We start from the raw sequence: 19,869 nt of genomic DNA on the forward strand, positions 1-19,869 counted from the left end.
AGGAAAGGCTGAAGCTGGGAGCAGAGGCAGTAGTCTGGGGTATTCAAATGGTTCCTAATATTTTGCTTAAGAATTTGATGATGTATTCACATGAGATCAATAAAGGAACAAATCCCTTCTACATACTAACCCAGAAGGGCACGGGTATTCAATTGGTTTAGCTTGAGGTCCACTGCCCATAATTCTTCGTGATCCTGGAATCCACAGTTCTGAAATAAATACAAGTGGTTTGAAGTTGCACTCTCCAATATAAGCATGATAAGTTTGCTACTTACATTGCATTGCAAAATCTCAAGTGTTGAAACTAAACAACACTGGCATTTTAGTGGAGGGGTGAAAGAGACAAGTACACTGCCCCCCTCAGCGCCCCCCCCGCCATGTTCACAGAGGCACTCTTATTTCCCCCACCACCCAGTTGATGGAAGCACTCTTTCCCCTTCCTCTTTACCACCCACCCAGCACATAGATACACTCTTCTTTCCCTGTTTAACCATTCACCACTATTCCTGACTCCTTCCTGCAGCTTTACTTGTGTATCCCCACAAATTGCTGGTCTCACAACAAATGTACAATGAAATGGGGCAAGATATGCAATAGGCTGAATGGTTTCCTTCTATGCTGTAAAAATTTTAAGACCTAGAGATTGGTGCTGCGCATGCTGCACACGCCCAATGCACCATGGCAAATTGGTCTACTGGCCTCATTTGTTTATCACCAGCAAGCTGCAGGCACCAGTTGTGGCCCTAGAGGCAGCTTGCCAGTCGCGAAGGAGGAGCGAATTCATCCGGCTCAGACGCTGACCGATGGCCTCAGGTAAGTCCGGAAGGGAGGGAAGGCGGGGTGGGGTGACCGGTGGGCCGGCCGTGGCCCATGAATTTAACGTGGAACCAGGAGGAACATGCTGAGGTCACTTGCAATCGAATTTTGCAAAGAAGCCTGAAAGAAACGTTAGGCCCTTGATTTGCATATGCAGAGGGTCTCAACGCCTGTTTCAGGTGTGCGCCTTGGATGCCTACAGAGGAGCCGTAACCAATATGGTGGCGCAGTATTGGCACACAATAAGCGCGCACGCCTCACAATATTAGACTCTTAGGCGTAAGACGGGGCGCAGCGCGATCCAATTTTTAGGCCTATGAACTTGTGGCCACAATGTACAGCAGAATTGGATCTCCGAGCAGAGCACTAAGAATTATTCAGGGTGACAGTGAGTGGCATATTGGGAAAAAGAGGAGAGGGTGATGATGGGCTGTTTTGAAAGGGGGACAGTAACTGAGGAGAGGGAATCATAATCATTGTCAGCTGGCATGGAGAAAGTATATATTAAAATTAAAATCAGATTGTATAGGATTTGCTTGATTTGAAGATTTAAGTTTGGGAAGTGTTTATAGATTCTTATCCTCAATTACTGCACTTCACAGTGCCATGTCTCACTTATTGTCCATCATGGCAGGCTGTACTCTTCAGACTGTGCCTGATCCTATACCCACCTTTGAAGAAAATTGCAGTCTGTGTTCTGTTCTATTACCAGTATTGATAACTGACAGGTCCATTAACTTTTCAATACACTGTTTTTGCCGAAGGACTGTTATATTCTTGTGGATCTGGATTTAGTATAAAACAATCTGAGAGGACTTCTACAGTATAAATTTTATTAGATCAAAGAACCACCAACTCATCAATATTCACTCCAAATTTGTAGTTTCCAACCAGTATTGATAACTCGCATTAAAAATGTGTACATGAATTGCACCTTCATATAGATTGCTGTGAAGTGCAAACTTTGACCTTTGCTTTTGGTATTAAACTCACAGAGGCAGCTTTTACATTGGTGTAATATATGTAATAAGAGCTTTGGATGTTTAATACTACTTGTTCATTTTGAGATTTCCTCTAATGGACATTGGGGTGTAAGCATTAAAAGAAACAAGGGTCACGATTTTAAATGCCCCCACCGGCGGAAACCGGGCGGGGGGCAGTTACACCCACCGATTCCGCTTCCTTCCCTCCTGTGTCCCCATATTAACCTGCTCTTTTGAGTAAGTGAGCAGGATACCCGCCGGGAGGAAGCGGGATCCTGTTTTAAATATGCAGATCAGATCCAATTACGTCATCAGGACCCGCTCTGCAATTTCAAGTTGAGGCCTGAGCAGGAGGGAGGAGGCAGTGTCTGCTCCCCCATCAGGCAAAATGAGAAAAGGCCCAGAAGGTAAGTTTTTAAAATTTATTTTCAGGTTTCCTTTTAGGCCAGGAGGGGTCCTCCGGGCCTCTCAAGGAAGCCTTGGGCATCCCTTATGCTGTGCTATATGAAGGGGACGAATTTTAAACCCAAAGGACAGGCGGTGGGAAGGTAAAAATTTTAAAATTCTCAAACCCGCCCACTTCCGGTTTTAACGGAGGCGGGTTGGGGGGTGGACAACCAACCCTCATCTCAGGCGGCGAGTCAGTCACTAAATCTTTTAAGGAGGCTATGAACCTCCATTTTAACTCAACTTATTATTTTAATGCACGGAGGCTGGGATTCCTGGGCCACGGGACTCCCGGCAGGTAAAAGGAGGCGAGAAGGGCCGGATCTACGAGGTAGGTGCCTTAGAATAATAGAACATTCACAGTACAGAAGGAGGCCATTCGGCCCATTGAGCCCGTGCCAGCTCTTTGTAAGAGCAATCCAGTTAGTTCCATTCCCCCAGCTCTTTCTCCGTTGCCCTGCAAATTTTTTTCCTTCAAATATTTACCCAATTCCTTTTTGAAAGCCACGATTGAATCTGCTTCCACCACCCTTTCAGGCATCGCATTCCAGATCATAACTACTTGCTGCGTAAAAAAGTTTTTCCTCATATCGCCTTTGGCTCTTTTGCCAATCATCTTAAATCAGTGTCCCCTGGTTCTCGACCCTTGCACCAATGGGAACAGTTTCTTTTTCTTTACTTTATCTAAGCACTTCATGATTTTGAACACGTCTATCAAATCTCCTCTTCTCCTTCTCTGCTCCAAGGAGAACAACCCCAGATTCTCCAGTCTGTCCACGTAACTGAAGTCCCTCAGCCCTGGAACCATTCTAGTAAATCTTTTCTGCACCCTCTCTAAGGCCTTCACATCCTTCCTAAAGTGCGGTGCCCAGACTTGGACACAGTACTTCAGCTGTGGCCGAACCAGTGTTTCAAAAAGGTTCAACATAACTTCCTTACTTTTGTACTCTATGCCTTTATTTATAAAGCCCAGGATCTTGTATGCTTTTTTAACCGCTTTCTCAACTATGATTGCACTTCTTGTGGGCCAGGAGGAGCAGGAGTGTTTCCCTCCAGCCCACCAAGCAAACCTTTTAAACATCCTGCAATGGGACCCCCGCAATCGGCCAACTCCGCCCCCACCACGATGTCCGGCTTACCTGACATCCACTACCCGGCTGCCTTCCAGTCCCGATAGACAAGCCAGCCTGTCAATCTGGCTGGCTGTTGGGCGGGAAACCTGTTGAAAATATTTAAAAGACGTCATGCGATTATGTTCGGCAGGACGTGCGGGAAACCCTTACTTCCGTGTTTCCCATCCGAAAATCCTCCCTGCCGCGCTCTTCCTGGCTCCAAGTAAGTATCGGGACAAGGGCTTTCCAGTGGCCCACTAGCCACAGATGCACAAATATTTTCAGTGCTGCTTCCAGCACATTTGGGATTGGAAGAATTTCTTTGTACATCAGTGATTCATGAGCAATAGAAATATATTTTTAAAAATTACGTTTTGTTAAGTGCTAAATGTTATCATTTTGCAAAAAAATTTGCATCCCATCTAGAAAAATGTCAGCTTCATTCTGCCTTAGTCTGACCATTAAAATTTTGGTCAACTTGGACTTCTATCCTGTATTTATGCTAAATCCTGATTTTTATGATCCAGCTTTTCTCTGTTTTGAAATTTACTCTGTGTTTTACATTGGTGGTAAATGACCCTGATAAAGCTCATCAATAGGTTTCATCCTATCCCAAGTACAATTGGAGACATTTAACTCATGTTCGTTAGTAACTAATTTGTACATTTTCTAGAACTTCCCTTGTTACTAAATTCTGAATGGAATTAGTTGCTTGGTGAAATCCACAAGCTGATATCTCAGACTGCAGACTATATTATGAACCTCATTCCCTGTATGTTTACTGTCCTCGCAGCTGTTTGTGTGTAATTAATACTGGCAGCTGCTGCAACCACAAGGCAGTACGAACATAGCTGTGTAAAATGTTACAGAAAACCCACCTCTCAACTAACGTACCGCATCAAAAACCCTGCCCACAGAGGTCAAATTGCAGCTGCTTATGACATGCCAGTAGTAAAAAATAGTTCTGCTGGTTCAAAGGCTCAGCCGCCAGGAGTCCATCTATGGTAAGCTGACTTGGTGTATGTTTTAACTAATAGGCACTAACAGTACAGACAGTACTTCAGCTGTCAGCATCGTCACTTTCTGTGGTGAGAAAAACTCACAGTAAAGGGGGATATAGAGGTGATCCAGTATTATATTTGCAAAATACGCAAACAGATCATTTAATTCTGCTTCAGAAATAGGATTTTTAAAATATTGAACAGTGATATTTAACTAAAACTATTGTACCAGTTTTAGAATTATATACCATGAAGGTTAATTACACATGCAGATTATGTATCATCTTGCAAATGATCTTGAGTCAAATGGAGGCATTCAACATGGTACGAGTCATTCGTAATTATTAGCAACTTCAAAGGTTTGCATTCTTCAGATATGTAAAGATATTTTTATAGGACAGCAGCCTACTCTAATACACTGTGCCATGGAATGGTAAGATGCCAAATTTGAGTTGGCAATTTCCCCATACAGTGAATTTTTCACCTCAACTCTGCTATGTAGTTGAAGGGTGGAAGGATGTCAGATCTCCTCAGGTTATACGCACACTCCTAAATGTTGAGTCAAGAACACTCGAATGTAGAGCTGGGGTAGTCAGCTGTCTCCGCACATTTATGGCGGGTGATCTTATTCTGCTGCAAAGTTGTTGACATGAATAATTTAGCAAGTGGCACCAGGTGATGTCGGAAGTAGTAAACCTCAAGTGTGCAAGATCACCTACTGTCCCTTTACCAGAGCTATAGGCAATGCTGACCAAGGTGTAAAATCATTTTAGCCTCATCTATCTATTGGGTCAGCTTGAGGACCAGGCAAAGAACCTGTTGGAATTCTGTTCAATGATGATTGACATTTTAAGGACACTTATAAGTAAATACCTAATGATTGTATATTAGCAATAATGTTAATGCATGTTATGTACTAATACTAAAGCAAATGGCATTCTTTGTACCACACCTTAAAAACGCTGTATCCTTATGTGTGTAGCAATTAATGATACCTGAACCTTTTGCTGTTATTTGCCACTGGTTCTCTAAGAAGTTAAAAAGAACAACTACTTGGATGACAAAGACTGGTGAAATACCTTAATTCCTTCAATGTTTCAAAAGGTCAATCACTGATACAGCAGTGTCTTCATAATTATATCACTGGATGAAATTAAGGGACATGAAGTAAAACTTTTAAGAGAAACTTGCTGGGAATTTTCCCAGTGGGATCAGATGGGGATTTGAAACATGTTTATTCAGCATTGTTACAGTCAATCTATAACAATTTAGAACATCTCCTATATAATTCATTGAAGCCTAGGATATTTCTAGAACAACTTGTAAGAAAACAAATGACAGCATCAATGTCCCAAAGCATTTCACTTTTTTATTTTTAAAACAAAATATAATACAAAATAATGTCCTCCATGTGATTATTGAATCTTGCAGAAATGTAACTGAGACAAAACTAATGCAGTCATTTGAATTTAATCTGCTGCAAATATTTGCTTACTTTGTTTTTTATATTGACTCTCGCCAAGGAGGTTGTGAGTAAAAGGATAGGCAAAAATAAAGGAAACCCAGGATGCAGTCACAAATTTGTAGAAATGTGACTGAGCAATCTAGTACCTGACCCCATTTGACAACTGCTGAAGTGGAGATGTGCTATATGAAGTGGCTGTGAGGAGGATCGCCCTCTGTGCCACTCTATGGCATGATGCCATAGTTTATCATTGCATCATGCCTGCAAATATGTGGAGCCAAGTTTCAGACTACAGCTGACCACTACTTTCACTGGATATATCAGCCGTATGCTGCATTGTACCTGCAATTGTTCTTGGAGCTTTGTAACTAGCTTTCTGCTGATCTGGACACTACAAAAACAGTTCCCCATGGTCATTGCTAGGTAGTATGGCAGGGCCTGCAGATATTGTTGATGGCACCTTGGCAATCAATGTATGCTAGCTGTTGACCATTTTGATTTGCCTTCTTTCATGCAGTACCGCTGAGGGGGATGCTGGGGTGGGGGGGGGGGAGGGGAGGGGAGGGGAGGAAGATGGGCACTATGTACAGCCTTGTCAGCATCATCCACATTCTAAGGACAAATAATTTTAAAATATGTAAACTCTTGATAATACAATTAGAAATGGGCAAATTATTAAGCCACTGGCCAGGCCTGCTGTAATTGGATTCTTAAAACTATCTTTCCATTTTAAAAGTATATTGAAATGTTAGTGGAAGCAGAGATATTTTGTTTAATTTTACTCCCTGCATTGAGGTATTTGATATGGAGTCTGCCATTTTTGCAAATTTCCGAAGTTTCTTTACCAACCTGTCTTACAGAATTGCTGATCCGGGTCTTTGCTCCCAATGCTCAATTTCCAGATGCTGGGAACTTATTACATTTCGCGAAAAGGACTAACTTCGCAGTTGTCGACGAGGTCAGCCTTCCTCAGCACTGATGCGGGCAGATACAAACCTGAAATTGCCAACATTGCAATTTTAGGGCTTATGAATACCAAGCAATGAAAGGATCTTTCACTTCTGTAGAAAACTCTATTTTTGATGTACTGTGGTTCAGAAAGGTAGCATTCGTACGTATTTTATATGGTCATGTAATAGAGAGTTTGTGTTACATTCTGCTACAGATACACTGCAGGAGCTGATTTCTCACACTGTGGTCCATTGGGCCCAGGAAGCCTTCATCCAGAATCCTGAACTGGTGCGGTTGATGTTCAGCTTGCTCCACAGACAGTACGATGGCGTCGGTGAGCTCATCCGTGCTATGCCTAAGGCCTATATCATTAATGCTACATCTGTGGAGGACACCATGAATTTGCTGGAATGCCTGGGGCAGATCCGCTCATTGCTCATTGTCCAAATGGGTCCAGAAGAAGAGCGGCTTATGATCCAGAGCATTGGGTATGTATAAAGATATTATTGTAGCTACATCAATTAAATTTGTTTCTCAACCTCAGTGTGAGGAGGTGATTGAATATCTACCTAAAACTACAATGCATAACTGAGGAATCCCCCACACTTGCTAGAACTACAGCTCAAAGAAATGGTAACCTGTAAGCACTGGTATTGTCTTTTCCCTTTATGTAGACTTTGTAGATCAGAGTCACCTAATCTAACACTAAATTACTGTCCAAGTGCTATTTAGTTTTGATCTGAATCTATCTGTTCTATTCAATTATTTTATTTTATTTTTCTCATTGAAGGATGCCAGTATAGTGGAATAGAGTTTTCTATTTGTTTGCATGCACTAGAGAAGCAAGCACTCCCAATTTAGGAATATCTTGGGCCAGAGGCACATTAAAGCTCTCTGCTGTACCGCAACAAACCGCTTTAATTACATCTCAGTGCTGTCCCACAAATGTGATTTCTACCCCTCCCCTTTTTCTCGTACAGAAATGGATTTATCTGGGACTCCAAGCCAAAAAAGTCCCACCGCCTTCCCCTCTCCCCTCAAAACCCCCAAATTCTGCCATATCATCTGGCAAAAAATGCTTATCAAAAATTCAATAAAGAATGCGCACTATTATTCCCCAAAAAATCCCACAGAAAACCCAGAACAGCCAAATACCAATCTCAATATCTCCCACAAATAAATACACCAAGGCAATCAAAGCATCACTTTGAGCAGTGAGGGAGGATGGATTCCTGACCCACGTGGAAGGACTGACTGAGAATGGAGTTACAATGACTAGTAATAGTCTATTATACCACAAGCAAGCACAGAAGGACTAGAACTTGAAAATAAATATAAAGTGACATTGTTTAATAAATATAAATAATAATTTTGAAAATTATACAATGACAGTTAATAATTAAAATTACTCCACAGGTTAAATTGTTAGATTAGTACATATTTTTTATGAAGGTGTAAAGAAGATATTTCCTTTACAAATGGTTGTTACCTTTTTTTTTATTGCTTTGCAGAAACATTATGAACAACAAAGTCTTCTATCAACATCCAAATTTGATGCGTGCTTTGGGCATGCATGAAACTGTTATGGAAGTAATGGTGAATGTGTTGGGAGGTGGTGATAAGGTATTAATGTGTCTTAAACTCTGTTAATCTGAATTCTACATAAAATATATTTTACTTTTTGTCACATCTTATTGCACAGAAAATGCCCAGGACTTTAATTAGATTTTTTTCACAGGTTTCACTCTATTTTAGCAGATGAATTAACCCATCAATGTATTGATATATAATTTTGCAAGTAGTTCATGTTTTGTCACACCTTTCTATATGGATTCAGAAAACAGTGACAAATGACTACTCACTGGGTGGAATGTACCAATCACAAACCACAAAGCCTCCACTAAAAGTTAAGGATGATTGAAAACGACCAGTCAGCTAAATTTAAAAAAAACATTAAGTTACTCCAAATATTTTTTGAAAATCCTTTTGGCAGCCATCTTGGACTCTGAGAAACTTAGTACTGGAAATAAAGTTTGCAATATATTAAGGACATAAACAAGTTCTAATATTTACAATAAAATTATTAAGCCTACCTATATAGCAGTATTATATTTGTTTAAAATGTGTCTAACAGTGTTTATCAATAGAAACTTATGACTCTGAAACGCTTAGGAACTGAGTTCACATGGCTTCCCAGAGTTATCAATGTCAACAGCAGGCCTGGGTTTAGGTGGCTGGGGCCTCCAGCTCCCCCTGCCCTTCACTACATTCTTCTTCTTAAACTGAATTCGAACACACAGTTCCCATCTCCTATACCAGTCTACTGAACAAGAAGTATGAAGCCACATGGTCCTGAGTTACACATCTCTTTTATATGAAATGCACAGATTTATTTACTTATGTTAGTTTGGTATGCAAGGGGAGAAATATTTATCTACCTGCAGTGGCTAAGAGGAACATGCTGTTCATTTTCAGGGAACCAATCAAAAAAACAAATCGCTGACTCTTAAAATAATTTCTGACAAACTGCTTTCCAAATCCCTTTAGTAGAGATGTGCAATCTTCTCCCTATGCTCCCATCCTTGTACTCGCGTCTTGCAACAGCATAACCTCCACTAACCATTAGCCAACCCATGGGCGATCCTCTAGCCTATTTGAAACAGGTTAACATCCCCACTGAAATAGCACAGAGAATTTCAGATGAACACACAAAATGTTTGTGCACTAGTATCCCAAGATATAATTTTATGCCCAAGAACCCTAGACAGCAAATTTAATTCTGTAGGTAGATTTGGGAACTGCACAAAATTGTTTCATATTGTTACAATTTTGCATCCTGAACAATCTTCAGAATCCAGCAAGAACTTCTGAAAAGCAGACAGACCTCGCTTTTATTCACTTAAATTTCTCTATTTCTTCGTCTAATTTTACTTCTCTAGAGTCCTTTCTTTAATTTTGCTGCTCACTGTTGAATTCTGTCTGGTTTCATCCTAGTCCCTGCTCTGGTTAATAGTTAACCTAGTTTTTAGGTTATTCCTCAGTAAATCAATTTGTTGACTTAATTGCTGCATTAGAAGATGTGCTAAAACCCCAACTGGCTAGTGGCTTTGTGATTTGCATTAATGGGGTCCAATTAAAAATGAGAGTACAGAAGCCCTGTTTACAACTGCTGAAAGGATTCTCAAAAAAAAATGCCACATTTGAAATCAACATTGCAAATAATATTGTAACAAAATAAAATTAAAGTACAATGGTCTGCAACAGATAATATTTTATAATATTCAACATTAGATATTTAAAAGGGTAAATCTGCACTTCCAGCAGGGAGCTGATGGCATATCTTGGAAAATCGTGAGCTTGTGCAGGCGATTTCCAAGATGCACTTCCTGCAAGTGCCACTCTTTTCTGTAAACACCAGATTGTGCAATCCCCCTTCTTATTTTCAGTAGTTATTGCTTTATGGAATGTGCAAATGCCATTAAATATGTGGGCAGAGGACAGCTATATTCAGGAAGAAAAAAATGCCTCATCAGTCCAAATAATATCTCAGAACACTTCACAATAAATTAATTACTAATGAGATGCACTCACTGTTGTTATGGAGGCAAACACAGCAGCCAATTGTTCACAATAAGGTCCCACAAATAGCAAATGAGATGAATGACCATTTAATCTATTTTTTGGTGGTGTTGGTTGAGGGCCGAATATGTTGGTTAGGGTACTGGGAAAACTCCCTGCTTTTCTTCGAATTGTACCATGTTTTACATTCATATTGGCAATGGGGCCTCAGTGGGGTTGGTGAACTTTCCTGTTGACCTATAACTCCAAAGCTACTATTGTCAAACTTCAACATTTTTAGCTTCACTTTCAATGGATATTATGTATGACACCAGCACATGGGTATATGTGAATTTTTTTAATGTAAAAAAAAATTAAGCTTCCACTGAAATATATGCCATGTTTTTGTAGGAGATACGGTTCCCCAGAATGGTGACAAACTGCTGCCGATTCCTGTGCTATTTCTGTCGTATCAGCCGCCAGAATCAGAGAGCCATGTTTGATCACTTAAGCTACCTACTGGATAATAGTGGCATTGGATTGGGTAAGGAATTCATTTAATGCTGAAAGAAATCGGCCACTGCTGGTGTCATAAACAGAAATGTGACTTCTGCACAAACATTAAATCATACAGGAAAAAGTTCAAATCTATTTAATTATCAAATTTTAATTTTAAGCAGTGTATTTCTGATAGTTTCTTCTTTTACAGAGAATTTAGTAATTTTGCACAGTTTTTTTGTTCCCTTGGTAAAACTTGGAATTACAAATCGTTGAAACTAATTCTGATCAAAACAAATTGAGTGTCACTTGGTCAAGGCTCAGCACTTGAGGTAGATACTCTCTTTGCCTTTGTATCATGCCAGCATTTCCCTTTTAAGATTTTTTAATTTTTTTTCCCAAAATGGATCCTTCCCAGTGACCAACTTCTTGCTTATGTTGTCTTCCTATATCACACAATTTCCAACAGTGTGATATCTTCTCCAACCTCAATAAAATGGTCCATTGTAACCATTTAATTAAATGGAGGGCAATTCTTCAAACAAGTGTCTTCCATTGATCCTTCTTGCAAATGGTTCCTCCAGGAAGCTCATCTCTAGCTGAACTATATTTAATATTGTAAAAAAAAGGATGGGGAAATGGCATTTATGTTCCCTGTGGCTTACAGCTTTGGTTACAAGCAAGCTCTGCTTTAGGCTCTTAAGACACATGACACAGCAGCTAAGAAAGTGGGGCATGTCTCAAAGTCTTCAACTGAAGCATAACTGATGCAGGGCACGACAGTGATGGAGATATTAGCCACTTTGATTCCAATCTTAACAGAACTAATGTCAAAGTGGGGCTTTTGGAAGACTTGCAGAAACTGATTTCAGTTGCCAAATCTTTTTGCCACTGCAGCTCCCACTGTCTTTAGGGACAGTCTTCTCTCCACTTACCTAAAAATTGGTCTTGAATCCATTTCTTCAGCCCTGTGAGATTTTACAGCTAATATGGCAGCATTTGTATAGATTATTGAAACAATCCATTTTCTAACCCCAGGATTAATACTGATGCCATTGACATCACTAGCCATTCATCAGAACCAGCCAAAACTGCCAGCTGAATTAGCTCTCTACAAATCAGCCATAAATGATTGCACTAGAAAAAAGGGACAATATTAAGATAGGAACAGAATCCATATGAGACAAAGGATAAGAAGGGACCGATCAGGTTAAGAGGCATATTCTACAGACTACCTAATAGTGGAAGGGAAGTAGAATAAGAAATATTTAGGCAAATCTATGAAATGAGTAAAAAAAAAAATCAAATAATAATCATGGGAGATTTCAACTACCCCCAAATAAATTGGCAAGAAGAGGTAGGGAAAAGGGAATAGAATTTTTACAGTGTGTACAGGACTCCTTTCTTACCTTGTATGTGAGAAGCCCAACAAGAGAGGAATCGCTGCTGGATCTAGTAATGGGAAATGAACCGGAGCAGGTAAGAGAAGTAAGCATAGGGGAACATCTAGGCAATAGCGTCATAACATAATAAGGTATAAAATAATGATTGAGAAAGACATAATTTTGAGGGGATGAGAATGGAACTCGGGAAGGTAAACTGGAAAAAAAATTGGCAAAGAGATAGAAAAGCAATAGGAAATATTTAAGTGATTAGTAGAGTTCAGGAGAAATATATTCCTCTAAAAAGCAAGAACAAACTAGCCAATAATGAAATACCATGGATGAATAAAGAGATATGGGTAAAACTGAAACTTTAAAAAAAAGGCTACTCTAAGTACATAGACAATAAAGGAGAGGATGACAAAAGGAAATATGAAGAGGCTAGGAAGGATGTCAAAATAACAGTTAGGAAAGCAAAGAGGAACTACCGAAATTAAATTTGACAGACATATAAATGACAAAAGAAAAATCAGGCTAGGGAAAAGGCCATTAAGGGATGCATAAGATCAACTCACAGGTAATGACAGCGAAATGGCAGAAATATTGAATAGTTACTTTGCCTCAGTATTTACCAGGGAGACGAACAAGGTGGGTATGTCATTAGAAGAAGAGATCAAGAAAGGTGTAAAGACATTTAAGATAGAAAGGGAAAGTTATACTTGACCAACTTTATTGAATTCATTGAAGAAGTAATGGAAAGAGTAGACAAGGGTATTGCAGTAGTTGTAATATATTTTGAATTTCAAAAGGCTTTCAATAAAGTATGACATAGCGGACTCATGAATAAGGTCACAGCATGTGGAGTCAGGGGACAGGTAGCAGAATGGATAGCAAGCTGGCTACAAATCAGAAAACAGAGAGTAGGGGTTACGGATAGCTACTCGGAAAGGCAAACTGCGGGAAGTGGTGTTCCACAGGGATCAGTGCTGGGACCACTGTTATTCACAATTGACATTGACAATTTGGACTCGGGAATTGGAAGTACAATTTCAAAATTTGCAGATGACACGAAATGTGAGTTAATACAAAGGAAGAATGCATTAAAATTAAGAAGATATTAATAAACTTGCAGAATGGGCGTGTAATTGGCAAATAAATTTCAATATAGATAAGTGTGCGGTGGTGCATTTTGCAAGGAAGAATAAAGAGGCCACGTGTTGCTTAGAAATAGTCTAAATGGGGTAGAGGTACAAAGGGATCTAAGGGTACAGACACACAAATCACTAAAAGTAGCGATGCAGGTTAATAAGGCCATAAAAAAGGCAAACCAAGCACTGGGATTCATTTCTAGAGAGAATTGAAAAGCAGAGAAATTATATTAAATTTGTATAGAACCTTGGTTAGACCACACTTCGAGACCAGAACTGTGCACAGTACTCCATATTATAAAAAGGATATAGAGGCATTGGAGAAGGTGCAAAAAAGATTTACAAGGATGATACCAGAACTGAGAGGGTATACTTATCAGGAAAGACTAAGCAGGCTGGAGCTCTTGTCTTTAGAAAAGAGAAGGCTGAGGAGTGACTTTTTTTATTCGTTCATGGGATGTGGGCGTCGTGGCGAGGCCGGCATTTATTGCCCATCCCTAATTGCCCTTGAGAAGGTGGTGGTGAGCCACCTTCTTGAACCGCTGCAGTCCGTGTGGTAAAGGTTCTCCCACAGTGCTGTTAAGAAAGGAGTTCCAGGATTTTGACCCAGCGACGATGAAGGAACGGCGATATATTTCCAAGTCGGGATGGTGTGTGACTTGGAGGGAAACGTGCAGGTGGTGTTGTTCCCATGTACCTGCTGCACTTGTCCTTCTAGGTGGTAGAGGTCGCAGGTTTGGGAGGTGCTGTCGAAGAAGCCTTGGCGAGTTGCTGCAGTGCATCCTGTGGATGGTACACACTGCAGCCACTGTGCGCCGGTGGTGAAGGGAGTGAATGTTTAGGGTGGTGGATGGGGTGCCAATCAAGCGGGCTGCTTTGTCCTGGATGGTGTCGAGCTTCTTGAGTGTTGTTGGAGCTGCACTCATCCAGGCAAGTGGAGAGTGTTCCATCACACTGACTTGTGCCTTGTAGATGGTGGAAAGCCTTTGGGGAGTCAGGAGGTGAGTCACTCGCCGCAGAAAACCCAGCCTCTGACCTGCTCTTGTAGCCAGTTTAGTATTTATAAGGCTGGTCCAGTTAAGTTTCTGGTCAATGGTGACCCCCAGGATGTTGATGGTGGGGGATTCGGCAATGGTAATGCGGTTGAATGTCAAGGGGAGGTGGTCAGACTCTCTCTTGTTGGAGATGGTCATTGCCTGGCACTTGTCTGGTGCGAATGTTACTTGCCACTTATGAGCCCAAGCCTGGATGTTGTCCAGGTCTTGCTGCATGTGGGCTCGGACTGCTTCATTATTTGAGGGGTTGCGAATGGAACTGAACACTGCGCAATCATCAGCGAGCATCCCCATTTCTGACCTTATGATGGAGGGAAGGTCATTGATGAAGCAGCTGAAAATGGTTGGGCCTTGGACACTGCCCTGAGGAACTCCTGCAGCAATGTCCTGGGGTTGAGATGATTGGCATCCAACAACCACTACCATCTTCCTTTGTACTAGGTATGACTCCAACCACTGGAGAGTTTTCCCCCTGATTCCCATTGACTTCAATTTTACTCGGGCTCCTTGGTGCCACACTCGGTCAAATGCTGCCTTGATGTCAAGGGCAGTCACTCTCACCTCACCTCTGGAATTCAGCTCTCCTGTTCATGTTTAGACGAAGGCTGTAATGAGGTCTGGATCCGAGTGGTCCTGGCGGAACCCAAACTGAGCATCGGTGAGCAGGTTATTGGTGAGTAAATGCCGCTGACACCTTCCATCACTTTGCTGATGATTGAGAGTAGACTGATGGGGCGGTAATTGGCCGGATTGGATTTGTCCTGCTTTTTGTGGACAGGATATACCTGGGCAATTTTCCACATTGTCTGGTAGATGCCAGTGTTGTAGCTGTACTGGAACAGCTTGGCTAGAGGCGCAGCTTGTTCTGGAGCACAAGTCTTCAGCACTACAGCCGGGACGTTGTCGGGGCCCATAGCCTTTGCTGTATCCAGTGCACTCAGCTGTTTCTTGATATCACATGGAGTGAATCGAATTGGCTGAAGGCTGGCTTCTGCGATGGTGGAGATTTCGGGAGGAGATAGATCATCCACTCGGCACTTCTGGCTGAAGATGGTTGCAAACGCTTCAGCCTTGTCTTTTGCACTCACGTGCTGGACTCCACCATCATTGAGGATGGGGATGTTTACAGAGCCTCCTCCTCCCGTTAGTTGTTTAATTGTCCACCACCATTCACGACTGGATGTGGCAGGACTGCAGAGCTTTGATCTGATCCATTAGTTGTGGAATCGCTTAGTTCTGTCTATAGCATGTTGCTTCCGCTGTTTAGCATGCATGTAGTCCTGAGTTGTAGCTTCACCAGGTTGGCACCTCATTTTTCGGTACGCCTGGTGCTGCTCCTGGCATGCTCTTCTAAACTCTTCATTGAACCAGGGTTGATCCTCTGGCTTGTTGGTAATGGTAGAGAGGAATATGCCGGGCCATGAGGTTACAGATTGTGCTGGAATACAATTCTGCTGCTGCTGATGGCCCACAGCACCTCATGAATGCCCAGTTTTGAGCTGCTGGATCTGTTCTGAATCTATCCCATTTAGCATGGTGGTAGTGCCACAAAACACGTTGGATGGTGTCCCCATTGTGAAGACGGGACTTCGTCTCCACGAGGACTGTGTGGTGGTCACTCCTACCAATACTGTCATGGACAGATGCATCTGCGACAGGTCGATTGGTGAGGACGAGGTCAAGTAAGTTTTTCCCTCGTGTTGGTTCACTCACCACCTGCCGCAGGCCCAGTCTGGCAGCTATGTCCTTCAGGACTCGGCCAGCTCGGTCAGTCGTGGTTCTACCGAGCCACTCTTGGTGATGTCAAGATTGAAGTCCTCCGCCCAGAGTACATTCCGTGCCCTTGCTACCCTCAGTGCTTCCTCCAAGTGGTGTTCAACATAGAGGAGGACTGATTCATCAGCTGAGGGAGGGTGGTAGGTGGTAATCAGCAGGAGGTTTCCTTGCCCATGTTTGACCTGATGCCATGAGACTTCATGGGTCCAGAGTCAATGTTGAGGACTCTCAGGGCCACTCCCTCCTGACTGTATATCACTGTAACACCACCTCTGGTCGGTCTGTCCTGCCGGTGGGAAAGGACATACCCAGAGATGGTGATGGAACAGTCTGGGACATTGGCTGAAAGGTATGATACTGTGAGTATGGCTATGTCAGGCTGTTGCTTGACTACTCTGTGGGACAGCTCTCCCAATTTTGGCACAAGTCCCCAGATGTTAGTGAGGAGGACTTTGCAGGGTCGACTGGGCTTGGTTTGCCTTTGTCGTGTCCGGTGCATAGTGGTCCGATGCCGGGTGGTCCATCCGGTTTTATTCTTATTATGACTTTTCGTAGTGAGATTTTACAACTGATATAGGTCTTTAAGATAATGAAAGAGTTTGATAGAGTAGACTTAGAGAACATGTTTCCACTTGTGGGGGTGTCCAAAACTAGAATTCATCAATATAAGATAGTCACTAATAAATCCAATAGGGAATTCAGGAGAAACTTCTTTACCCAAAGAGTGGTAAGAATGTGGAATGCGCTACCACAAGGAGTAGTTGAGGCAAATAGTATAGATGCATTTAAGGGGAAGCTAGATAAGCACACGAAGGAGAAAGGAATAGATGGACGTAGATGAAGATTTGAAGGAGGAGGCTTGTGTGGGACATAAATGCCGGCATAGACCAGTTGGGCTGAATGGCCTGTTTCTGTGCTGAAGACACATGTAACTCAATGTAAGTAATGGGATCTATGAAGATGTCCAAGAAGAGATCCTAATTCTACCGAGATGGCGGAAGGATATGCCCAAAAGGAGGAAAAGGAAGAGGAATCTTTTTTGTCCTAGTCCTAGTTATATCTGTCTTAATTACTACAGTTGCTATTTTGTCCCCAGTTAGGATAATACACCCTGAAATTCCTGACATTAGCAGAAGAATCCAATCTAGACTCAGTGCTTTTATCCACATCCCACACATTTCTAGTGATGATGAAAACTTAGAAATGTGCAAGATATAAGTAAAATCAGGGTAAAATTTCTGTTATTGCCATTTCTTTACCCCTCCCCACACCCATGTTTCATTATCCCAGGGCAAGGAGGCATCTGATGGATTAAAAAGATGGTTTTAATGAGTTAAATGTATGAAGTGCTCTACTGGTTAGAGTTAAGAAACCGTAGAAGTGCCATTACACTACTGGGTGTATTCTTTCGGCCACCAGCTAGTGGGAAGGATATAGAGAAGCAAATTTGCAGGGAGAGGTGCAAGAACTATAGAGTAGCGAAAATGGAAGACTTCAACTATCCTAATATAGACTGAGATAGTAATAGTATAAAGGACAAAGAGGGGGAGGAATTTCCGAAGTGTGTTCAGGAGAACTTTCTTGATTAGTATGTTTCTAGCCCAACGAGGAAGGAGGCATTGCTGGATCTGGTTCAAGGAAATGAGGTGGATGAAGTGGAGCAAGTGTCAGTGAGGGAACATTTAGGGAACAGTGATCATAGTATCATAAGGTTTAAATAGTTGTGGAAAAGGACAGGGAGCAATCTAGAGTAAAAATACTTAATTGGAGGAGGGCCAATTTCAGGGTTTAGATTAAAGGAAATAAAGAGAAACTGTTCTCATTGGCAGAAGTGTTAAGAACCAGAGGACACAGATTTAAGATGATTGGCAAAAGAACCAAAGGCGATGTGAGGAAAAACTATTTTACGCAACGAGTAATTAGGAATACACTGCCTGAAAGGGTGGTGGATGTAGATTAAATTGTGGCTTTCAAAAAGGAATTAAATAAATATTTGAAGAGAAAAAATTTGCAGGGCTTACGGGGAGATGGGACTAACTGGATTGCTCTTACAAAGAGCTAGCACAGGCTCGATGGGCTGAATGGCCTCCTTCTGTAATGATTCTATGGTTGCATCATATAACAGACACTTCCCTCATATCTTCAGGAAACTTGGACCCAATTAGGTGTGGAATGGCGCTGTATAGGTCATACAAGCTGACCTTATAAAATTATAATGAATGTACCAGTGTGTTTTCTGTAGCCTTATATAATTAGCTGGAAGTTCCCTATTTAAATACAAAACACAACTGAACATTAGTAGAATAGACAGAACAGAGGTAAGCTAATATTTCCAGGTTAAAGACTTCATGGTATCATAGTAGGTTCAGCACAGGAGGAGGCCATTCAGCCCATCGTGCCTCTGCCGGCTCTTTGAAAGAGCTACCCAATTAGTTCCATTCCCCTGCTCTTTCCCCATAACCCTGTAATTTTTTTCCCTTCAAGTATTTATCCAATTCCTTTTTGAAAGTTACTATTGACTCTGCTACCTCCATCCTTTTAGGCTTTACATTCCAGATGATTACAGCTCGCTGCGTTAAAAAAAATGTTTCCTCATGTTGTCTCTGGTTCTTTTGTCGATCACCTTAAATCTGTGTCCTCTGGTTATCAATCCTTCTGCCACCGGAAACAGTTTCTCCTTATTTACTCTGTCAAAACCCTTCATGCTTTTGAACACTTCGATCAAATCTCTCCTTAACCTTCTCTGTTCTAAGGAGAACAATCCCAGCTTCTCCAGTCTCTCCACATAACTGAAGTCCCTCATCCCTGGCGCCATTCTCGTAAATCTCTTCTGCACCCTCTCTAAGGCCTTGACATCTTTCCTAAAGTGTGGTGCCCAGAATTGAACACAGTACTCCAGCTGTGGCCTAACCAGTGTTCTATAAAGGTTTAGCATGACTTCTTTGCTTTTGTACTCTGTGCCTCTATTAATAAAGCCCAGGATCTCATATGCTTCTTTTAACAGCCTTCTCAACTTGAAGTACTAATTTTGAGCGACCAGACTCATTCTGAAATATTTTCTTTTACAGATTTCTATTTGAACCAGTTGCATTGCTCCTTTACTTGGCTTGTATTTCCTTGAGTTCAGAAGGCTGAGGGGTGATCTAATCAAGATGTTCAAAATAATAAAAGGATTTGATAGGGTCAATACAGAGAAGCTATTTCCTCTGGTGGCGGAATCCAGAACAAAGGCGTGTAATCTTTTCACACAAAGGGTAGTGGAAATCTGGAAAACTGTCATAACGCTGTGGATGCTGGGTAAATTGAAATTTTCAAGACTGAGATCGTTAGATTTTTTTTGTTAGGTAAGGGTATCAAGGGATATGGAGCAAAGTCGGGTAAATGGAGTTGTGATACAGATCAGCGATGATCGGACTGAATGGCCTACTCCTGTTTCTATGTTCCTTTACAATAATCTAGCAACATTTAAGCTCACTGACTCAAGGAAGGAGAACTGGTTATACATTAATTTTACAATAGCATTTATTTAAAAAGGCAAGCTCAGAGTTAAATAATAGTATTAATACATTGGAACTCTATTTAGAATTCAATGTTGGAACATATTTTACAATAGACAAATACAATGTACAATAAGAGGATTCAGTTCTATAATTAAATTGGGCCTTTTTGGAAAGTAG

General features: G+C 41.5%; 1 protein-coding gene across 8 annotated transcripts in view; it reads left to right on the forward strand.

Annotated features, from left to right (window-relative positions):
- The window catches only part of LOC137306054 (ryanodine receptor 1-like), a 332,570-nt gene that overhangs the window by 46,697 nt on the left and 266,004 nt on the right, over positions 1–19,869 (forward strand). For all 8 annotated transcript variants that reach the window (XM_067975094.1, XM_067975097.1, XM_067975096.1 and 5 more), the window contains exons 21-23: positions 6,990–7,263; positions 8,287–8,398; positions 10,745–10,877. In XM_067975094.1, coding sequence (XP_067831195.1) covers positions 6,990–7,263; positions 8,287–8,398; positions 10,745–10,877 — 519 coding nt within the window. The remainder of the gene's footprint in view (positions 1–6,989; positions 7,264–8,286; positions 8,399–10,744; positions 10,878–19,869) is intronic.

This window comes from Heptranchias perlo, chromosome 41, assembly GCF_035084215.1.
Source record: "Heptranchias perlo isolate sHepPer1 chromosome 41, sHepPer1.hap1, whole genome shotgun sequence".
Lineage (NCBI taxonomy): Eukaryota > Metazoa > Chordata > Chondrichthyes > Hexanchiformes > Hexanchidae > Heptranchias > Heptranchias perlo.